At 41.0% G+C, this 16,157-nt stretch overlaps 2 protein-coding genes and 1 long non-coding RNA gene across 6 annotated transcripts in view; 2 read left to right on the top strand and 1 right to left on the bottom strand.

Moving 5' to 3' along the window:
* Nucleotides 1-16,157, bottom strand: part of LOC149121561 (uncharacterized) — a 73,331-nt gene that overhangs the window by 49,830 nt on the left and 7,344 nt on the right. The gene's annotated exons all lie outside the window — the stretch shown is intronic.
* LOC100343862 (olfactory receptor 7E178-like) lies at nucleotides 1,696-2,586 on the top strand. The gene has a single exon (XM_017338775.4). It carries the CDS (start codon nucleotides 1,696-1,698, stop codon nucleotides 2,584-2,586), a length of 891 nt encoding a protein of 296 aa, XP_017194264.4.
* LOC149121562 (olfactory receptor 7E24-like) lies at nucleotides 13,760-14,740 on the top strand. Its single transcript, XM_089316282.1, has one exon. It carries the CDS (start codon nucleotides 13,760-13,762, stop codon nucleotides 14,738-14,740), a length of 981 nt encoding a protein of 326 aa, XP_089172408.1.

The following is a 16,157-nucleotide window of genomic DNA, read 5'->3' as shown; positions in this document are numbered from 1 at the left end:
CAGATCTCTCTGCCTTTCAAATAAAATAACAGAAATTTAATAACATATTTTAAAACTTTTTCTTACAACAGCTCTACAAGGGAGATAATTATTATTGCTATTTTACAGAGGTGGTAACTATTGAGTATCTTTACATTATTTTCTGGAATTCTGTTTCACATTTTTTCACCATTCAATGACAGTATAACCTAGCAAAATAATAAACTAACATTGCCTTTAGGCAGCTGAAGTTAGAAAAATTCATGTACCAGGAAGTGGTGACATAAAAATCCTTGAATTATGCATAGGAAGTCTGGGACTCAGAGCTGTCTTTGGAGCTTTCCTGATATCACTCACCTCAAATGGTTTATGATCAGAAAAACAACCAAGCAGTATTGCCAGGCCATTAAGTGACACATAAGAAAAAATTTAAAAATGTTCAAAGTAAAAAGCTCTCATATATCAGGCATTTATTAAGATTCTCAGGGGACCATACAAAGAAACCTGTAGAAAATTTTAAAAATTCAAATAGTTCTTAATAGTTCACTGTTTCTAATCATTGACAGGTCCAGAATACACTATTGTTCCAATGGTGGTCATTGATTTCACATGACTATGTGTATTAGACAATGACTTTTATGAAAATTTGAAGTCCACCAAAGCTAAGGACTGGAGTTATATATTAAATGGCACTAAGAGGCAAAAAGGAGTGAGTGTAAATAGCATAGTGGTTAAGGTGCCAGCTCCCACACAGTACTTAGGGTTGATTACTGGCCCTGGTTCCTGACTCTTGCTTCCTGTGAATACAGATCCTGGCAGGCAGTGGTCAGATGGTTGAGTCTCTACCCAGGGGAGACCTGGATTGAGATAGGAATAAGAACTCACAATTTCTACCTTGTTCCAGCCACAGCCATCACAGGCATCTGTGGAGTGAAGCAGTGGATGAGAGTATTCTTTCTCTCTAAGCAAATGAGCTAAACAATATTAGAGTGAGCACATACATCCATGAAGGAGGGGAGTCAGAAAAGCCAGGAATGGGTAGATCCCTGGAAGACAACAGACACACAACAGTATTTCCTGGTTGTGAACAATCAATGTTAGTTTGGGGTTCAGACAATACATTTGTAGCTTTATAGATGACTTATAAAAATTGTGACTGAAAGGAATTTGTTCCATTGTCTTAAAATAAAAAAGGCATATTTAACTGTTTTTAAATTTCCTTTAATTAGACTGTTTCTCATAAATACTAGATTGCATTAGACTCTGAACATAGACTTGTTAGTTCTAATGTTCTTGGCTTTCTAAAATTTGTGAGACTCTTTAAGGCTTTTACATAGAGAGAGGTAGCTCAGACACCAATCAAAAGATCTCTCACAAGACTGAGTTTGTCACCATTGAGAAAGATGACAGAATTTGGTTACCGAGTGTGAATATGAAAGTGGAGTTCCAGAAGCTACTGGAAAATTTGTATCATGCAAAAAATGCATGAATTTCACAACTGTATTACAACAAGAAAACCCTTTTCTTTGAATTCAACTTATTCTGTGAACACTAGCGTTACCCTCATGCTATACCCATACAAACTTGACTTGAAGACATAGAGAGTGCTGGGTGCCTGTTTATCTGTTTCCTTTTACCAATCCTACTTTCCTTTCCAAAAGGAGTCCAGGTTGTTTTGAAACACAAAATCTCACACAGGTCTCAGAATTTCATCTCATGGGCTTTTCAGAAGATCCAGCCTTGCAGCTTCTCCTCTTTGTGCTGTTCCTGTCCATGTACTTGATCACGCTGCTTGGGAACCTGCTCATCGCCCTGGCCATCAGCTCAGACTCCCGCCTCCAGACCCCCATGTATTTCTTCCTCTGCAACCTGTCCTTGGCTGATGTGGGTTTCACTTCCACCACGATTCCCAAGATGATTGTGGACATCCACACTCACAGCACAGCCATCTCCTATGTGGGCTGCCTGACACAGATGTCTCTCTTTATTATCTTTGGGTACATGGATGATTTGCTTCTGACCGTGATGGCCTATGACTGGTTTGTCGCCATTTGTCATCCATTGTATTACCAGGTCATCATGAACCCCTGCCGCTGTGGCTTCTTGGTTTCAGTGTCAGTTGTGGCCAGCCTTTTGGAATCCCCGATGCAGATTTTGATGCTATTAAGAGCTACCTGCGTCAAAGATGTTGACATTTCTAATTTCTTCTGTGAACCTTCCCAGCTTCTCACTCTTGCTTTCTCTGACACTTTCACTCATGACATAGCCATATATTTTGTTGGCATCATATATGGTTTTCTCCCTATCTCAGGGATTCTCCACTCTTACTACAAAATCATTTCCTCCATTCTGAGAGTCCCATCAGCTGGTGGGAAGTACAAAGCCTTCTCCACCTGTGGCTCTCACGTGACTGTTGTATGTTTATTTTATGGAACATCCCTTGGGGTGTATCTCACTTCAGCAGCCTCACTTTCTTCCAGGAAGTGTGCAGTGGCCTCAGTGATGTACACTGTGGTCATCCCCATGCTCAACCCCTTTATCTACAGCCTGAGGAACATGGACATCAAGAGGGCCATGTGGAGACTTCTCAGTCAGCAAACTATTTAGAGCACAGATTGGAAGGCAGCAAAACTCAGCATCCAGACCCTAAAATCTCACCTGGCTCATCACATCACACATGAGGCTCTCATGGCTTTCATGCATCTTCTTTTGTAACTGAGATTTCCTGTTTTGCTCTTTCTTTATGGAAACATTATATCTTTACCCTTGCATACCTGACTCATATTGTACCTATGGAGCCTTCTCTAGTTCATTATGGACGATCAAGTTATCCTGGAAAAAGAAAATATACTTTGCCTTTTTGTTATTTAAAATTGATATCTGGGCCGGCCCTGTGGCTCAACAGGCTAATCCTCCACCTTGCGGCGCCGGCACACTGGGTTGTAGTCCCAGTCGGGGCACTGGATTCTGTCCTGGTTGCCCCTCTTCCAGGCCAGCTCTCTGCTGTGGCCAGGGAGTGCAGTGGAGGATGGCCCAGGTGCTTGGGTCCTGCACCCCATGAATGACCAGGAGAAGCACCTGGCTCCTGCCTTTGGACAGTGCGGTGCACCGGCTGCAGCACTCCAACTGCAGTGGCCATTGGAGGGTGAACTAAAGGCAAAAAGGAAGACCTTTATAAAAAAATAAAAAAAAATTGATATCTGTTCCATAATTTGAATGTACTTTCCACTCACATTTGCATTCTTATCCTTGTAACTTATTTGACCTCGTTATCCGTGAGGATGCATATCACTGCTCCTTTTCATGAAACCCTCTAAGGAACTTTAACAATTCTGATGCCTGGATTTCACTACCAGAGGTTCTGATGTCTTGAAGTGATGTGTGGTCTGAGTATGGAAATTTCCAAGCACCCAGGATAAGCTGAAAAATTTGCTGACAGTTCATTAGTAACTTCATTTTATGTGATGAGTCATGTTTCCCTTGCTATTTCCATGATTTTCTCTTTGATATTTTTACAGTTTAGTTATAAATTGTGTTGAATGTGTTATAATTGGGGTTCATGGAGCTTAAATGTGTATGTCCACTTCTTTCTTCAAATTTGGGAAGTTTCCAATTGCAGTCATTATCTCTTCAAACTGGTGCACTTGCACTCTCTCTCTCCTTTCTGTGGATCTCCCACAATACATATGCTTGTCTGCTTGTGTTATCCCATAAGATCCTTCCAATAAATAAAAGCCCAGGACCAAATGGCTTCACTGCTGAATTCTATCAGATATTTAATGAGGAATTAATCCCAAATCTATTCAAGATATTCAAAGCAGTTGAAAGGGAGGGAATCTTCCCAAACATCTTCTATGAGGCCAACATCACCTTAATTCTTAAACCAGAAAAAGATACAACAAAAAATTATAGATCAATACCCTTGAGGAATGTAGATGCAAAAGTCCTCGACAAAATACTAACTAAATGAATCCAACAACACATCAGAAAGAACATTCACCCAGATCAAGTGGGATTTATCCCTGGTATGCAGGCTGGTTCAATATTCAAAAAGGAATAAATGTGATATATGTCACATTAACAAACTGAAGAACAAAAGCCATACGATGATCTCAATCGATGCAGAGATAGCATTTGATAAAATACAACACCCTTTCATGATGGAAACATTAAGCAACTTGTGTATGGAAGGAACACTCCTCAACAGAATCAAGGCAATATATGACAAATCTACAGCCAGCATCTTATTGAATGGGGAGAAGTTGGAAGCATTCCAACTATGATCTGGAAACAGATAAGGATGCCCATTATCACCACTGCTATTCAATAGTTTCAACCAGAGCCATTAGCCAAGAAAAAGAAATCACAGGGATGCCAATTGGGAAGAAGGAAGTCAAACTATCCCTGCATGCAGATGACATGTTTCTGTATATAGGGGAAGCAAAGACTCACTAAGAGACTATTGGAACTCATAAAAGAGTTTGTAAAGTGGAAGGATACTAAATTAACACACAAAAATGAATAGCCTTTCTATATGAAGACAATGTCATGGCTGAGACAGAACTTCTAAGATCAATCCCATTTAGAATAGGTACAAGAACAATTAAATCCCTTGGAATAAATTTAAACAAAGACGTCAAAGACCTCTATGACAGAAATTACAAAACCTTCAAGAAAGAAATGGAAGAGGAGATAAAAAAAATGTAAAAACCTCCATTTTCATGAATTGGAAGAATCAATATCATCAAAATGTCCATACTACCAAAAGCAACTTACAGATTCAATGAACTACCAATCAAAATACCAAGGACATTCTTTTCAGAACTAGAAAAAATGATGCTAACATTCATATGGAAACAAAAGAAACCCTGAATAGCTAAAGCAATTTTATAAGACAAACACAAATTGAAAGCATCATAATACCAGATTTCAAGACACACTACAGAGTAGTTATTATCAAAACTACCTGGTACTGGAAAAAAAAAAGATGTGTATACCAATGGAACAGAATAGACACTCAAGACATCATCCATGCATCTACAAGCAATATTTTTGATGAAGGAACTAAAATCAATCTCTTGAGCAAGGACAGTCTCTTGAACAATGGTCCTGGGGAAACTGGATTTTCACACTCAGAATTATGAAACTAGACCCTTACACAAAAACTAGACACTTACTCAAAAATAGATCCACTCAAAATAGATCAAACACAAAAATCTATGACCTGATACCATGAAATTACTAGAGATCACTGGCAAAACTCTGTGTGACATTGGCATAGGCAAAGACTTCTTGGAAAAGACACAAGAAACACAGGGAATCACAGCAAAAATAGGCTAATTCTCCTCTGCCAAAGAAACACTATTGACATGAAGAGGCAATTGACAGAATGGGAGACATTCTTTGCAAACTATGCAACAGATAAAAGATTAATATCCAGAATTTTGAAGAACTCAAGAAACTCAATCACAACAAAATAAACAATCCAGCTAAGAAATGGGCAGAGGACTTAGACTGGCATTTTTCTTTTTTTTTCAAGATATTTTATTTATTCATTTGACAGGTAGAGTTACAAACAGTGAGAGGGAGAGACACAGAGAAAGGTCTTCCATCCATTGGTTCAGTACCCAAATGGCCACAATGGCCAGAGCTGTCCGATCCAAAGCCAGAAGTCAGGAGCTTCTTCCAAGTCTCCCATGTGGGTGCAGGGGCCCAAGGACTAGGGCCATCTTCTACTGCTTTCCCAGGCCATAGCAGGGAGCTGGCTTGGAAGAGGAGCAGCCGAGACTATAACCAGAACCCATTTGGGATGCTGGTGCCGCAAGCAGAGGGTTAACCTACTGTGCCATGGCGCTGGGCCCTACACTGTCATTTTTCAAAAGAGGAAATTCAAATGGCCAATAGACACTTGAAAAAATGCTCAGGATCACTAGCCATCAGGGAAATACAAATCAAATCCACAATGAGGTTCTATCTCCTACCCCAGTTAGAACGGCTTTCATACAAAAATCAACAAACAACAAATGCTGGTGAGGATATGGACAAAAGGCATCCTTGTCCACTGTTGGTGGGAATATATACTGGTATAGCCACTGTGGAAGACAGTATAGAGATACCTCAGAAATCTCAATATAGACCTACCATATGATCTAGCCATTCCACTCTTGGGAATTTAAACAAACCAAAAGAAATCAGCATATGAAAGAATTATCTGTACTTCATGGGTACAGATAATAATAGGAATAAATACACGAGGCAGACAAAACCTGCCTTTCTGAATGCTCTCCTACAGGACAATTTGGCTGAGAGCATGATGGCTTGCTAGGTTGTCTGATATGCTGGAGAGAGAGATTAGTCAGTCTGTGGTGCTCATAGACCACCACCAAAAGCACTGTACATCTCAGAGTGCTCAAGAGCACACAGGAGGACAGATCAGCCTGTGTCTTCAGCCTTACAGAATGCTGGTCCCAAGGGCAGGCATTTGGCCGAGCAGTTGGGATTCCCCTTGGGATGCCCACATCCCATACTGAAGAACCTGAGTTTGACTCTTGGCTCCTCTGTCAGTTCCCTCTTCCCATTAAAGTGCTTGTAGAGAGGCAGCAGATCTTGGCTCAAGCAATTTCATTCCTGCCTCCTGTGTGGGAGACTCGGGTTGAGTTCTTAGCTCCTGGCTTTTGCCTGGCCAAGTTCTGTGGGTATTTGGGGAGTGACCTGGTGAATAGAAGAACTCTCTCTTTGTCGGCCTTTGTCCTTCTACATTTAAATACAAGTGAAGAGTTAATTTTTAAAAAGTCTGATACTAATGCAGTAAAAATTGTGCTTGTGTCAATTACTCCCAGAGTCATCCACATTAGGAGGCCCAGGGCTGTCTGTCTTCCCAACAGTCCTAAGGAGAGAGCCTCAGCTCTTATTGCTTACTGGGAATGATGGGGCAATGGGACCTCATTCCCCAGTCATGCCCCACAGCAAGAGAGCTCAGCCCAGTGTGTTCTATGGGATACAGATGACATATGCGGCACTGTTGCAAGCATTTTTTCCTCCTATACCAGACCAGTAGGATGGTTGGAATAACTAGACTGACCAGCCCCAAAATGAAAAGTGTCTACCTGAATTTTATAGTCTTGGTTCATTGGAGGCAATTCAAGAAATCTAACTCAGAAATCTGCTTTGCCTTCACACTACTGCTATCTACTATATGACAATACACAAACTAGCGATGCTTTTGTACATATGTAGGATCTTTCACAAGTTCATGAAAATACATAATATCAACTTATCAGTTAATTACAGTTTTCTGCAAACTTTTAAAGTGTGCTTTTTAACCTACTGCTTCTGAAGTATTGGAGTATAAGGACAAAGAAATATGTAACTATCAATAGTTTTGTAATCTATGAGTATAATTCAGTAAGAATCTTAACCTGGAGATGAAGACTAATTCAAATTAGTAAAAAGCACGTGAGTTCCCAAGACATAAAATACAAACCCAAGCAAAGTCTTAGGAAATGAAATAGGAAGCTCTATTTAGAGACTAATGCTAACCAAGAAAGTGAAAAGAGTATCTGATTATTGGTATACAACATACAATTCTCCTGAGGTTTCATGATGAATAAAATGGATTGGGAGACATAAAAAAAATCACATACTCAGCTATGAAACTGAAAACAGAAGTCTGAGTTTTATGTCAAGATTTTGCAACTTGGATGTCAGCACCAAAGGGCACAGGTGACCTTCCTTGTGGACAGGTTCCAGGTACACTTATTTTCTCCTATTCCTCTTCCATGAATATCGGCAAGTCCTCAGGGACTAGGGTAACATGGACTGGCTGGCTAATTGGGAGCTCTGTGCATTGAGCATCCAAGGTCCTAATAATGAGCTGGCACATTCATACCTTGGCCTTCCTGGTGGAAACATAGTGGCTGCACTCCCATTGTGAGCATCTGCACCAGGAGGCCCCTGCCTGAGTCTGTCTCCAGTCCTGAGTGCAGAACCTGAGGCTCCCTCCATTGCACTCCAGGCAGAAGAGGAGCAGCGGAGCCCTCACCCTTGGTCATGCTTCAGTTGAGACTCAGCGCAGCCCAGTAAGTGTGGAGGGATAGCAGGGAAGGAGGTTGGACTCTTAGGAACATTGTTTTCTCATCAGAAGGAAAGTGAGAGTTGGGCTAGACTTGTGGGAGGGAACCAATAAGCAAACCTTCAGCCCAGAGGACTGTGAAGTCTATGTTCTTGTTTCTCACAGGAGTCCCAGATATCTCATTCAGAGTTTGGCTTTCCTCCTGTATTAAGTCTTACTCCTTTGGAATCCTCTTCATGACAGCAGCAAATGCATCTCTAAACTGTCTCCTGAACTCAGAAACATGATCATAAAGGCAATGATGAGGATGCCAGAGACCATAACATTGTGAGCATTTATTAAGGGCTTCCTAAGTGCCAGGCTCTGAACTGTTGCAAGTAGGCTGTTTCACTACATCTGCACAATCTCCCAAGTTTTGTTGCACAGATTAGCTCAGGAAATTTTTGTGACTTGTATCTGGTTATCAGGTACAATGAATTGAGGCCACATCTTTAAAAAAAGAATTATTTCATTTGAAAGTTAGAGAGAGGGAAAGACAAAGAGTGAGAAAGGTCTTCCATCCACTGGTTCACTCCTGAGATGGCCACAACAGCTGAGGCTGTGCCAGGATGAAGCCAGGAACTCCATCCAGGTTTCTCTTGTGGGTGCAGGAGCCCAAGGACTTGGTCATCTTATGTTGCTTTCCCAGGTGTGTTACCAGGGAAATGGATTGGAAGTAAAGCAGTCAGGACTTGAACTGTTGCCCATATGGAATGCCAGGGCTGCAGGCTCTCTTTAGTCAATACACCACAGCACTGGACCCTGAAACCACGTCTGAATCAGACACAGGGCACATGGCCACTCTGGTAACCCCAGCAGCAGTTTCACTTTCTGTCCACTGTGCTCTTTCCATGGGCTTCTCTGATGATTGTGGGCAGTCATGTGTGAAGTGTGGTGGAGCTCAAAGGCTAAGATCACAGGAGCCCAGGCCCATGATAACTCAGAGGAAATGCCTCTCCTGACCCCACACCTGGGTTTCACTTCTACCTCCTTCCTCACCACTCTTGTAATCACTCCTGTCTTTTCAGAGACATAAAAATGGGGTGTTGGTTTCCATTTCTGACTGCAGAACTGGAAAGAGATAACCAACGGTCCTCAGAGTTTCCTGTAGTTTAGATCACTGGAGCTCTGCTTAAGTCTTTCTGAGCAGGAGGAGATAATGAAGAAGTTGAATACACCAGTTTCATATGCTGACAGTGTAGTGTTGAATCCTATCTGCTCCACTCCAAGTTGTTGGCATCTCTGAGAGTCAGCATTGTCATTTGAGTTGGGACCTCATCCACAGAGCTGACAAAGCTCTTGTCCTCCAATGAGAGGACTTCAGAATGTTCATGGAAAAATGGAATGAAAAGTATGAATTACTGCCTTTTTTTTTTTTTTAGTGGTGATACATTTTGAGTAGTTTTATTAAGGTATAATTCACCTATCATTTGATTCACATATTTAATGTTTGTAGTTAGTAGTTTTTTTCTTATCTTTTATTTAATGAATATAAATTTCCAAAGTACGACTCATGTGTTACAATGGCTTCCCCCCCATACCGTCCCTCCCACCCACAACCCTCCCCTTTCCCACTCCCTCTCCCCTTCCATTCACATCAAGATTCATTTTCGATTATCTTAATATACAGAAGATCAGCTTAGTATACCTTAAGTAAGTATTTCAACAGTTTGCTCCCACACAGAAACATAAAGTGAAAAATAATAGATGATTTTTTTTAAATGATGATGAAATCAGATCAGACCTATTGTCATGTTTAATCCCAGTGAGAGTCAAGTTGGGAATTGATAATTTTTTTTTTTTTTTTTACAGAAGATCAGTTTAGTGTACATTAAGTAAAGATTTCAGTCGTTTGCACCCCCATAGAAACACAAAGTGAAATATACTGTTTGAGTACTCGTTATAGCATTAAGCCTCAGTGTACAGCATGTTAAGGACAGAGATCCTACATGAGGAGTAAGTGCACAGTGACTCCTGTTGTTGACTTTACCAATTGACACTCCTGTCTATGGCATCAGTAATCTCCCTATGCACCAGTTATGAGTTTCCAAGGCTATGGAAGCCCCTTGAGTTCTCCGACTCTTATCTTGTTTAGACACGGTCATAGTCAAAGTGGAGGTTCTCTCCTCCCTTCAGAGAAAGGCACCTCCCTCTTTGAAGACCTGTTCTTTCCACTGGGATCTCACTCACAGAGATCTTTTTGCCAGAGTGTCTTGGCTTTCTATGCCTGAAATACTCTCATGGGCTTTTCAGCCAGATCCGAGTGCCTTTAGGGCTGATTCTGAGGCCAGAGTGCTATTTAGGACATCCGCCATTCTATGAGTCTGCTGAGTATCTCATTTCCCGTGTTGGATCACTCTCCCCTTTATTTATTCTATCGGTTGGTGTTAGCAGATACTAGACTTGTTTATGTGCTCCCTTTGACTCTTAGTCCTTTCATTATGATCAATTGTGAACTGAAATTGATCACTTGGAGTAGTGAGATGGCATTGGCACATGCCACCTTGATGGGATTGAATTACTGCTTTTGAAATGAACATAGATTTTTTTCCTAATACATTATTTTCCATACGTTATCAATTTTTTACAGATGCTTTTTTTGGAAAATACACTTTTTTTTTGTCTAAAGACTTCTAAGCTTCAATACGGCCATGTACATGTATTTTTCAGAAGAATGATGCACTCCCTTTCATTTCTGATTCCCCTGACCCTATTCCTGGCTTGGCAGAGTGGAGGCATCAGCAATGAAGATCTCTGTTACAGGTTCAGTAGACCCTTCCATGGCTTGCAATAACTGGCCGTCATCAGTGTGGCTTTAACACACTCAGTGCTTTCTTGAAGATCCCTTTCAGAAAAGTCCCACAGAACTAGAGACCATGGAATAGCACGTGTTTGCATCTCTGTGAAGGGCACATGGATCCTGTAATGACACTTAATGTAATCTACAGCAAAATCTTTGTTTCTGAGTATTCAAAAATCAAGGCAGAGCTGTGTTTCACATCTAGCACAAATGCACAGAGAGAAGGGGGCAGGCAATCCTTGTGCCCGAGCTGAGGCATGTTCTAGAGTACCCTTTGCCAGCATCATTTATCAACAATTTCTTGTTTCTCCAATTACAGAATCTTTATTTTGAAAAATCATATGACCACATGCTTAAGCTCTCAATTCCCCTAGATGATAATCTGTCACAGATATGGGTGTTATTCTTCCTATGTCCAGTGGACAATACAATCACGGGGAGGTTGAGAGATTTACACACCTGTTGGCACGTATTGTAGGTGAATGATGCTGATTTCCTGACTCCTTCCATACAGCAAGCAGAAATATTATGACAAGTAGAAATAACATTCCCACACAACTTGAAATTTCTTATTAGGAAAGGATTACTACTAGATATTAAACAGAGAAACATTTGATGATACATCAAATATATAGGTGATGTATATATATAGATGGTATATCAAATATATAGTTAGTATATATTTGGTATATCAAAGATATATTTGATTGTTTTTATTGGGATAGCAAACAGGTGTTGGACAAAACTACACATGCATCAAATTTTGCTATTCAGCCAGAAATCCTCACTTGTGTGATATGAAGAGAGGGACAAAGATTTCAAAAGCTTGTCGTAACAATGCACGTACAAATTAGATGATGTCCCCCTCCCAGGTAAAGATGTGAAGCAGATGAAATGCTTGAAGTGAGTGTACATCCCAGAGGGGCTGAAAACCCAGCTTCAGTGCACCCTAGTCTGTTTCAGGGGCAGTAGGTATGTATACTAGACACATTCATGTAACTTTCAGGTGAGTTTTAAAGAAATCTACTTAGAGATGCACAAACTAATGCTCACATGAAGGAGCATGCATTGTGGTGCAGTTGGTTGAGCCTCAGCTTGGGAAATTCACATCCCATAGAGGAGTACCTGGGTCAAGACCCAGTTACTCTGCTCTGACCAAGCTTTCTACTAACATGCATGTCAGACAGCAGGTGATGGCCCAGTTACTCAGGTTTATGATATCAGATAGGAAATCTGGATGGAATTCTGGGCTCCAGCCTCAGCCTGTGCTTGTGGGCATTTGAGGAGTGAACCAGTAGATGGAAGATACCTCTGTTTCAAATATGAAAAAAAAAGAATAAAGAAAGATAAAAAGAATTAAGAAAATTTCCTTGCAACAGTCTTATAGGGAAAACATCCATTTCATGGATGAAGAATCTGCAAAAGTATGCTTGCATTATTTCCTGGAATTCTGTTTTGCATTTTTTCTCAGTTCAATCATAGCTTCTCCTGCTACCATAATGAACTACAGTTGTCTTAGGGCAGACAGAGAATTGCAACCCATGGATAAGGAAAGGTTAATACTACAATATTTTCTTTAGGCATAGGAAGATTGGAACTCAAAGTTGACTTTGGACCCTGTTTGATAGCAAACACTTCAACTGCAAATAAGAGGGTTTATGATCATAAAATTGTAAAGCAGCATTACTAGGTTGCTATGAAAAAAGGAACATTTTGAAAATATTTAAATAAGGTGCACCTCTCAAACACAAGATAATTTACTGAGATCTTGAGGCAAATAAAAAAATTACCTGTTTAAGCTTTTGAAAATTCAGACATTTCTTATAAAAATCCTTATTTCTGATCCCTGACAGGTGTAGAAAACACTAAAGTTACATTTGTGGTCATTGCTTTTGTATGATTATGTGCACTTAATTAAACCACATTTATCAAAATTTGACCCCCACCAATGACCAGGATAGAAGTTATGGATCACACAGCAGACAGACAGGAGTGGGCACACAACATGGTTAAGATCCCCCCTCCTACTTAGGAGTGTCTGAGTTTGATTTCAGGCTATCATTCATGACTCGGCTTCCTTCCAGACTGTGGGAGGCAGTGGTGATGACTCAAGTAATTGGGTGACTGCTACCCATGTAGGAGACCCAGATCAAGTTTCAGCTCCCAGGGTTGCGAGTGGGAGGGAAGTTATTGGGGGGGAAGCCACTGTATTCCAAAATCTGTGCTTTGGAAATTTATATTTATTAAATAAAAGTTAAAAAAATTCCAACTCCCAGCTTCTGCAGTAGTCCATCCAAGACACTGTAGGCATTTGGGAGTGAATCAATGGGCTGGCTGGCTGGCTGGCTTGCTCTCTCTCTTTCCCTTCTTCCCTCCCTCCTTCCCTGTCTGTGTGTCTCCCTATCAAACAAAAAGGAGATACAGAAGGGAAACCAGAAAACCTGAGAATGATGAAACCTCTGAAAAATAAAGAACACACAACAGTATTTTCCTATCATGAACGATCAACATTAAGTTAGTGTTGACATAACACAGTCCTAGCATTTAGAGTGCACTTAAGTCAATGGAATTTGTACCTTTGCTAAAATAAGATATATTTAACTGCTTCTTAATTACCCTTATTTAGAATATTATCTTTGAAGGCAAAAGGGCATTTTGCATTTGTTATTAAACGTTTAGGTTGCATTTGATGTGTTCATGGACTTGGTAGGTCTAGTGTTCTGGATTTCCTAACATTTTTCAGTTGCTCCAACGACAGTTCTTTTAATTTTATTTATTCTATGGACCATAGACTTGCCCTTATGTTATACCCTTGACTAGCTGAATTAAAACTATAGAAAAAAAAAAAACTAAGCAAGCACTGTGTGCCCATGTATCCTTTTTCCATCCCTCTCTCTTTTTCCAGAAGGAGCGCAGGCTCTGTTGAAACACAAAATCGGACGTGTGTCCCAGAATTCCATCTTGTGGGCTTCTCACAGGATCCAGCCCTGCAGTACCTCCTGTTAGTGCTGTTCCTGTCCATGTACCAGGTCACGGTGCTCAGGAACCTGCTCATCATCCTGCTCATCATCTCTGACACCCACCTGCACACCCCCATGTACTTCTTCCTCTGCAACCTGTCCTTGGCTGATGTGGGTTTCACCTCCACCACGGTTCCCAAGATGATTGTGGACATCCACACTCACAGCACAGCCATCTCCTATGTGGGCTGCCTGACACAGATGTCTCTCTTTCTCATCTGTGGATGCATGGATGATTTGATTCTGACCGTGATGGCCTATGACCGGTTTGTCGCCATTTGTCATCCATTGCATTACCAGGTCATCATGAACCCCTGCCTCTGTGCTTTCTTGGTTACAGTGTCTTTTTTTGGCAGCCTTTTGGAATCCCTGCTGCACAACTTGATATTATTACCAGTTACCTGCTACAAGGCAGCTGAAATTTCTAATTTCTTTTGTGACCCTTCTCAGCTTCTCAATCTTACATGTGATGACACCTTCAAACATGACATAGTCATGTATCTTATTGGTATCACATTTGGGTTTTTCCCTATCTCAGGGATCCTCTTCTCTTACTATAAAATCGTGTCCTCCATTCTGAGAGTCCCATCCCCAGACGGGAAGTACAAAGCCTTCTCCACCTGTGGCTCTCACCTGTTGGTCGTTTGCTTATTTTATGGATCAGGTTTAGGTGTGTATCTCAGTGCATCCTTCTCCACCTCTTCCAGAAAGAGTGCTGTGGCCTCACTGATGTACACTCTGGTCACCCCTATGTTGAACCCCTTCATCTACAGCCTGAGGAACAGGGACATCAAGAGAGCTCTGCAGAGAATTGTCAACAGAATAAGCTAATCTCACTGCCCTTGCCATCCTTGTGCTCCTAGAACTGAAATGGGCAGCTCCAAGAAGTCCAGAATCAGTCCTCAGGTCACAGCATGTGAAGGCATCTATCATCATCTCCATGTCTTTTGGGCTTCTCTTTCCACAACCGTTCCTCTCAACATATGGGAAGCTAGCGAAGTAGGCTGGGGCTTTAACTTGCTGTGTCACTGTGCAGGCCCCAGGTTGGAGCTCTTAAAAATCACTATTCTACTTTCCACCTTTCTTTATTAAAGGTCACTCATGGTTACTAACCTTAACTACATTGGAAGTGTGGTGCATTTCACTCATCTCTTCTCTCCCCACTCAGGCCTCAGTATTGGAGAGAGCCCCTTTAGTTATCATTTCTGTTCACATGTTTTTCCTTCTTTGCCTTTGTCCTACAGTAACTATTGGACCCATTGTCCATATGACTGGTTTAATTCTGTAATTAATACACAGTTATTCTTAAGTGTTGAAATTTAACTGAAATGTGATCCCTGTTAAACATAAGAGTGGGAATAAGAGAGGGAAGAGATGTACAATTTGGGACATGCTCAAGCTGACTTGCCCCAAATGGTAGAGTTAGAAACATACCAGGGGACTCCAATTTAATCCCATCAAGGTGGCTTGTACCAATGCCATCTCACTAGTCCAAGTGATCAATTTCAGTTCACAATTGATCATAATGAAAGGACTAAGAGTCAAAGGGAGCACATAAACAAGTCTAGTACCTGCTAACACTAACCGATAGAATAAATTAAGGGGAGAGTGATCCAACATGGGAAATGAGATACTCAGCAGACTCATAGAATGGCGGATGTCCTAAACTGCACTCTGGTCTCAGAATCAGCCCTAAAGGCATTCCGATCTGGCTGAAAAGCCCATGAGAGTATTTCAGGCATGGAAAGACAGGACACTCTGGTGAAAAAAAAAAAAAACTAAATGAAAGATCTCTGTGAGTGAGATCCCAGTGGACAGAACAGGTCTTCAAAGAAGGAGGTACCTTTCTCTGAAGGGAGGAGAGAACCTCCACTTTGACTATGACCTTGTCTAAACAAGATAAGAGTCGGAGAGCTCAAGGGGCTTCCATAGCCTTGGAAACTCATGACTGGTGCATAGGGAGATTACTGATACCATAAACAGGAGTGTCAATTTGTTAAGTCAACAACAGGAGTCACTGTGCACTTACTCCTCATGTAGGATCTCTGTCCTTAATGTGCTGTACATTGAGGCTTAGTGCTATAACGAGTACTCAAACAGTATGTTTCACTTTGTGTTTCTATGGGGGTGCAAACTGTTGAAATCTTTACTTAATGTATACTAAACTGATCTTCTGTTAAAAAAAAAGAAGAAATTATCAATTCCCAACTTGACTCTCACTGGGATTAAACATGACAATAGGTCTGAT

Source organism: Oryctolagus cuniculus, chromosome 16 (assembly GCF_051225735.1).
Source record: "Oryctolagus cuniculus isolate XC-2025 breed Fujian yellow rabbit chromosome 16, ASM5122573v1, whole genome shotgun sequence".
NCBI classification, from domain to species: domain Eukaryota; kingdom Metazoa; phylum Chordata; class Mammalia; order Lagomorpha; family Leporidae; genus Oryctolagus; species Oryctolagus cuniculus.
Note: the sequence above shows the minus strand (reverse complement) of the source record. Positions and strands in the feature narration are given on the sequence as shown.

Bases quoted from the DNA above. Each gene is read 5' to 3' on its own strand.
- LOC100343862 (XM_017338775.4), top strand. From the start codon at position 1,696: ATGGGCTTTTCAGAAGATCCAGCCTTGCAGCTTCTCCTCTTTGTGCTG.
- LOC149121562 (XM_089316282.1), top strand. From the start codon at position 13,760: ATGTATCCTTTTTCCATCCCTCTCTCTTTTTCCAGAAGGAGCGCAGGC.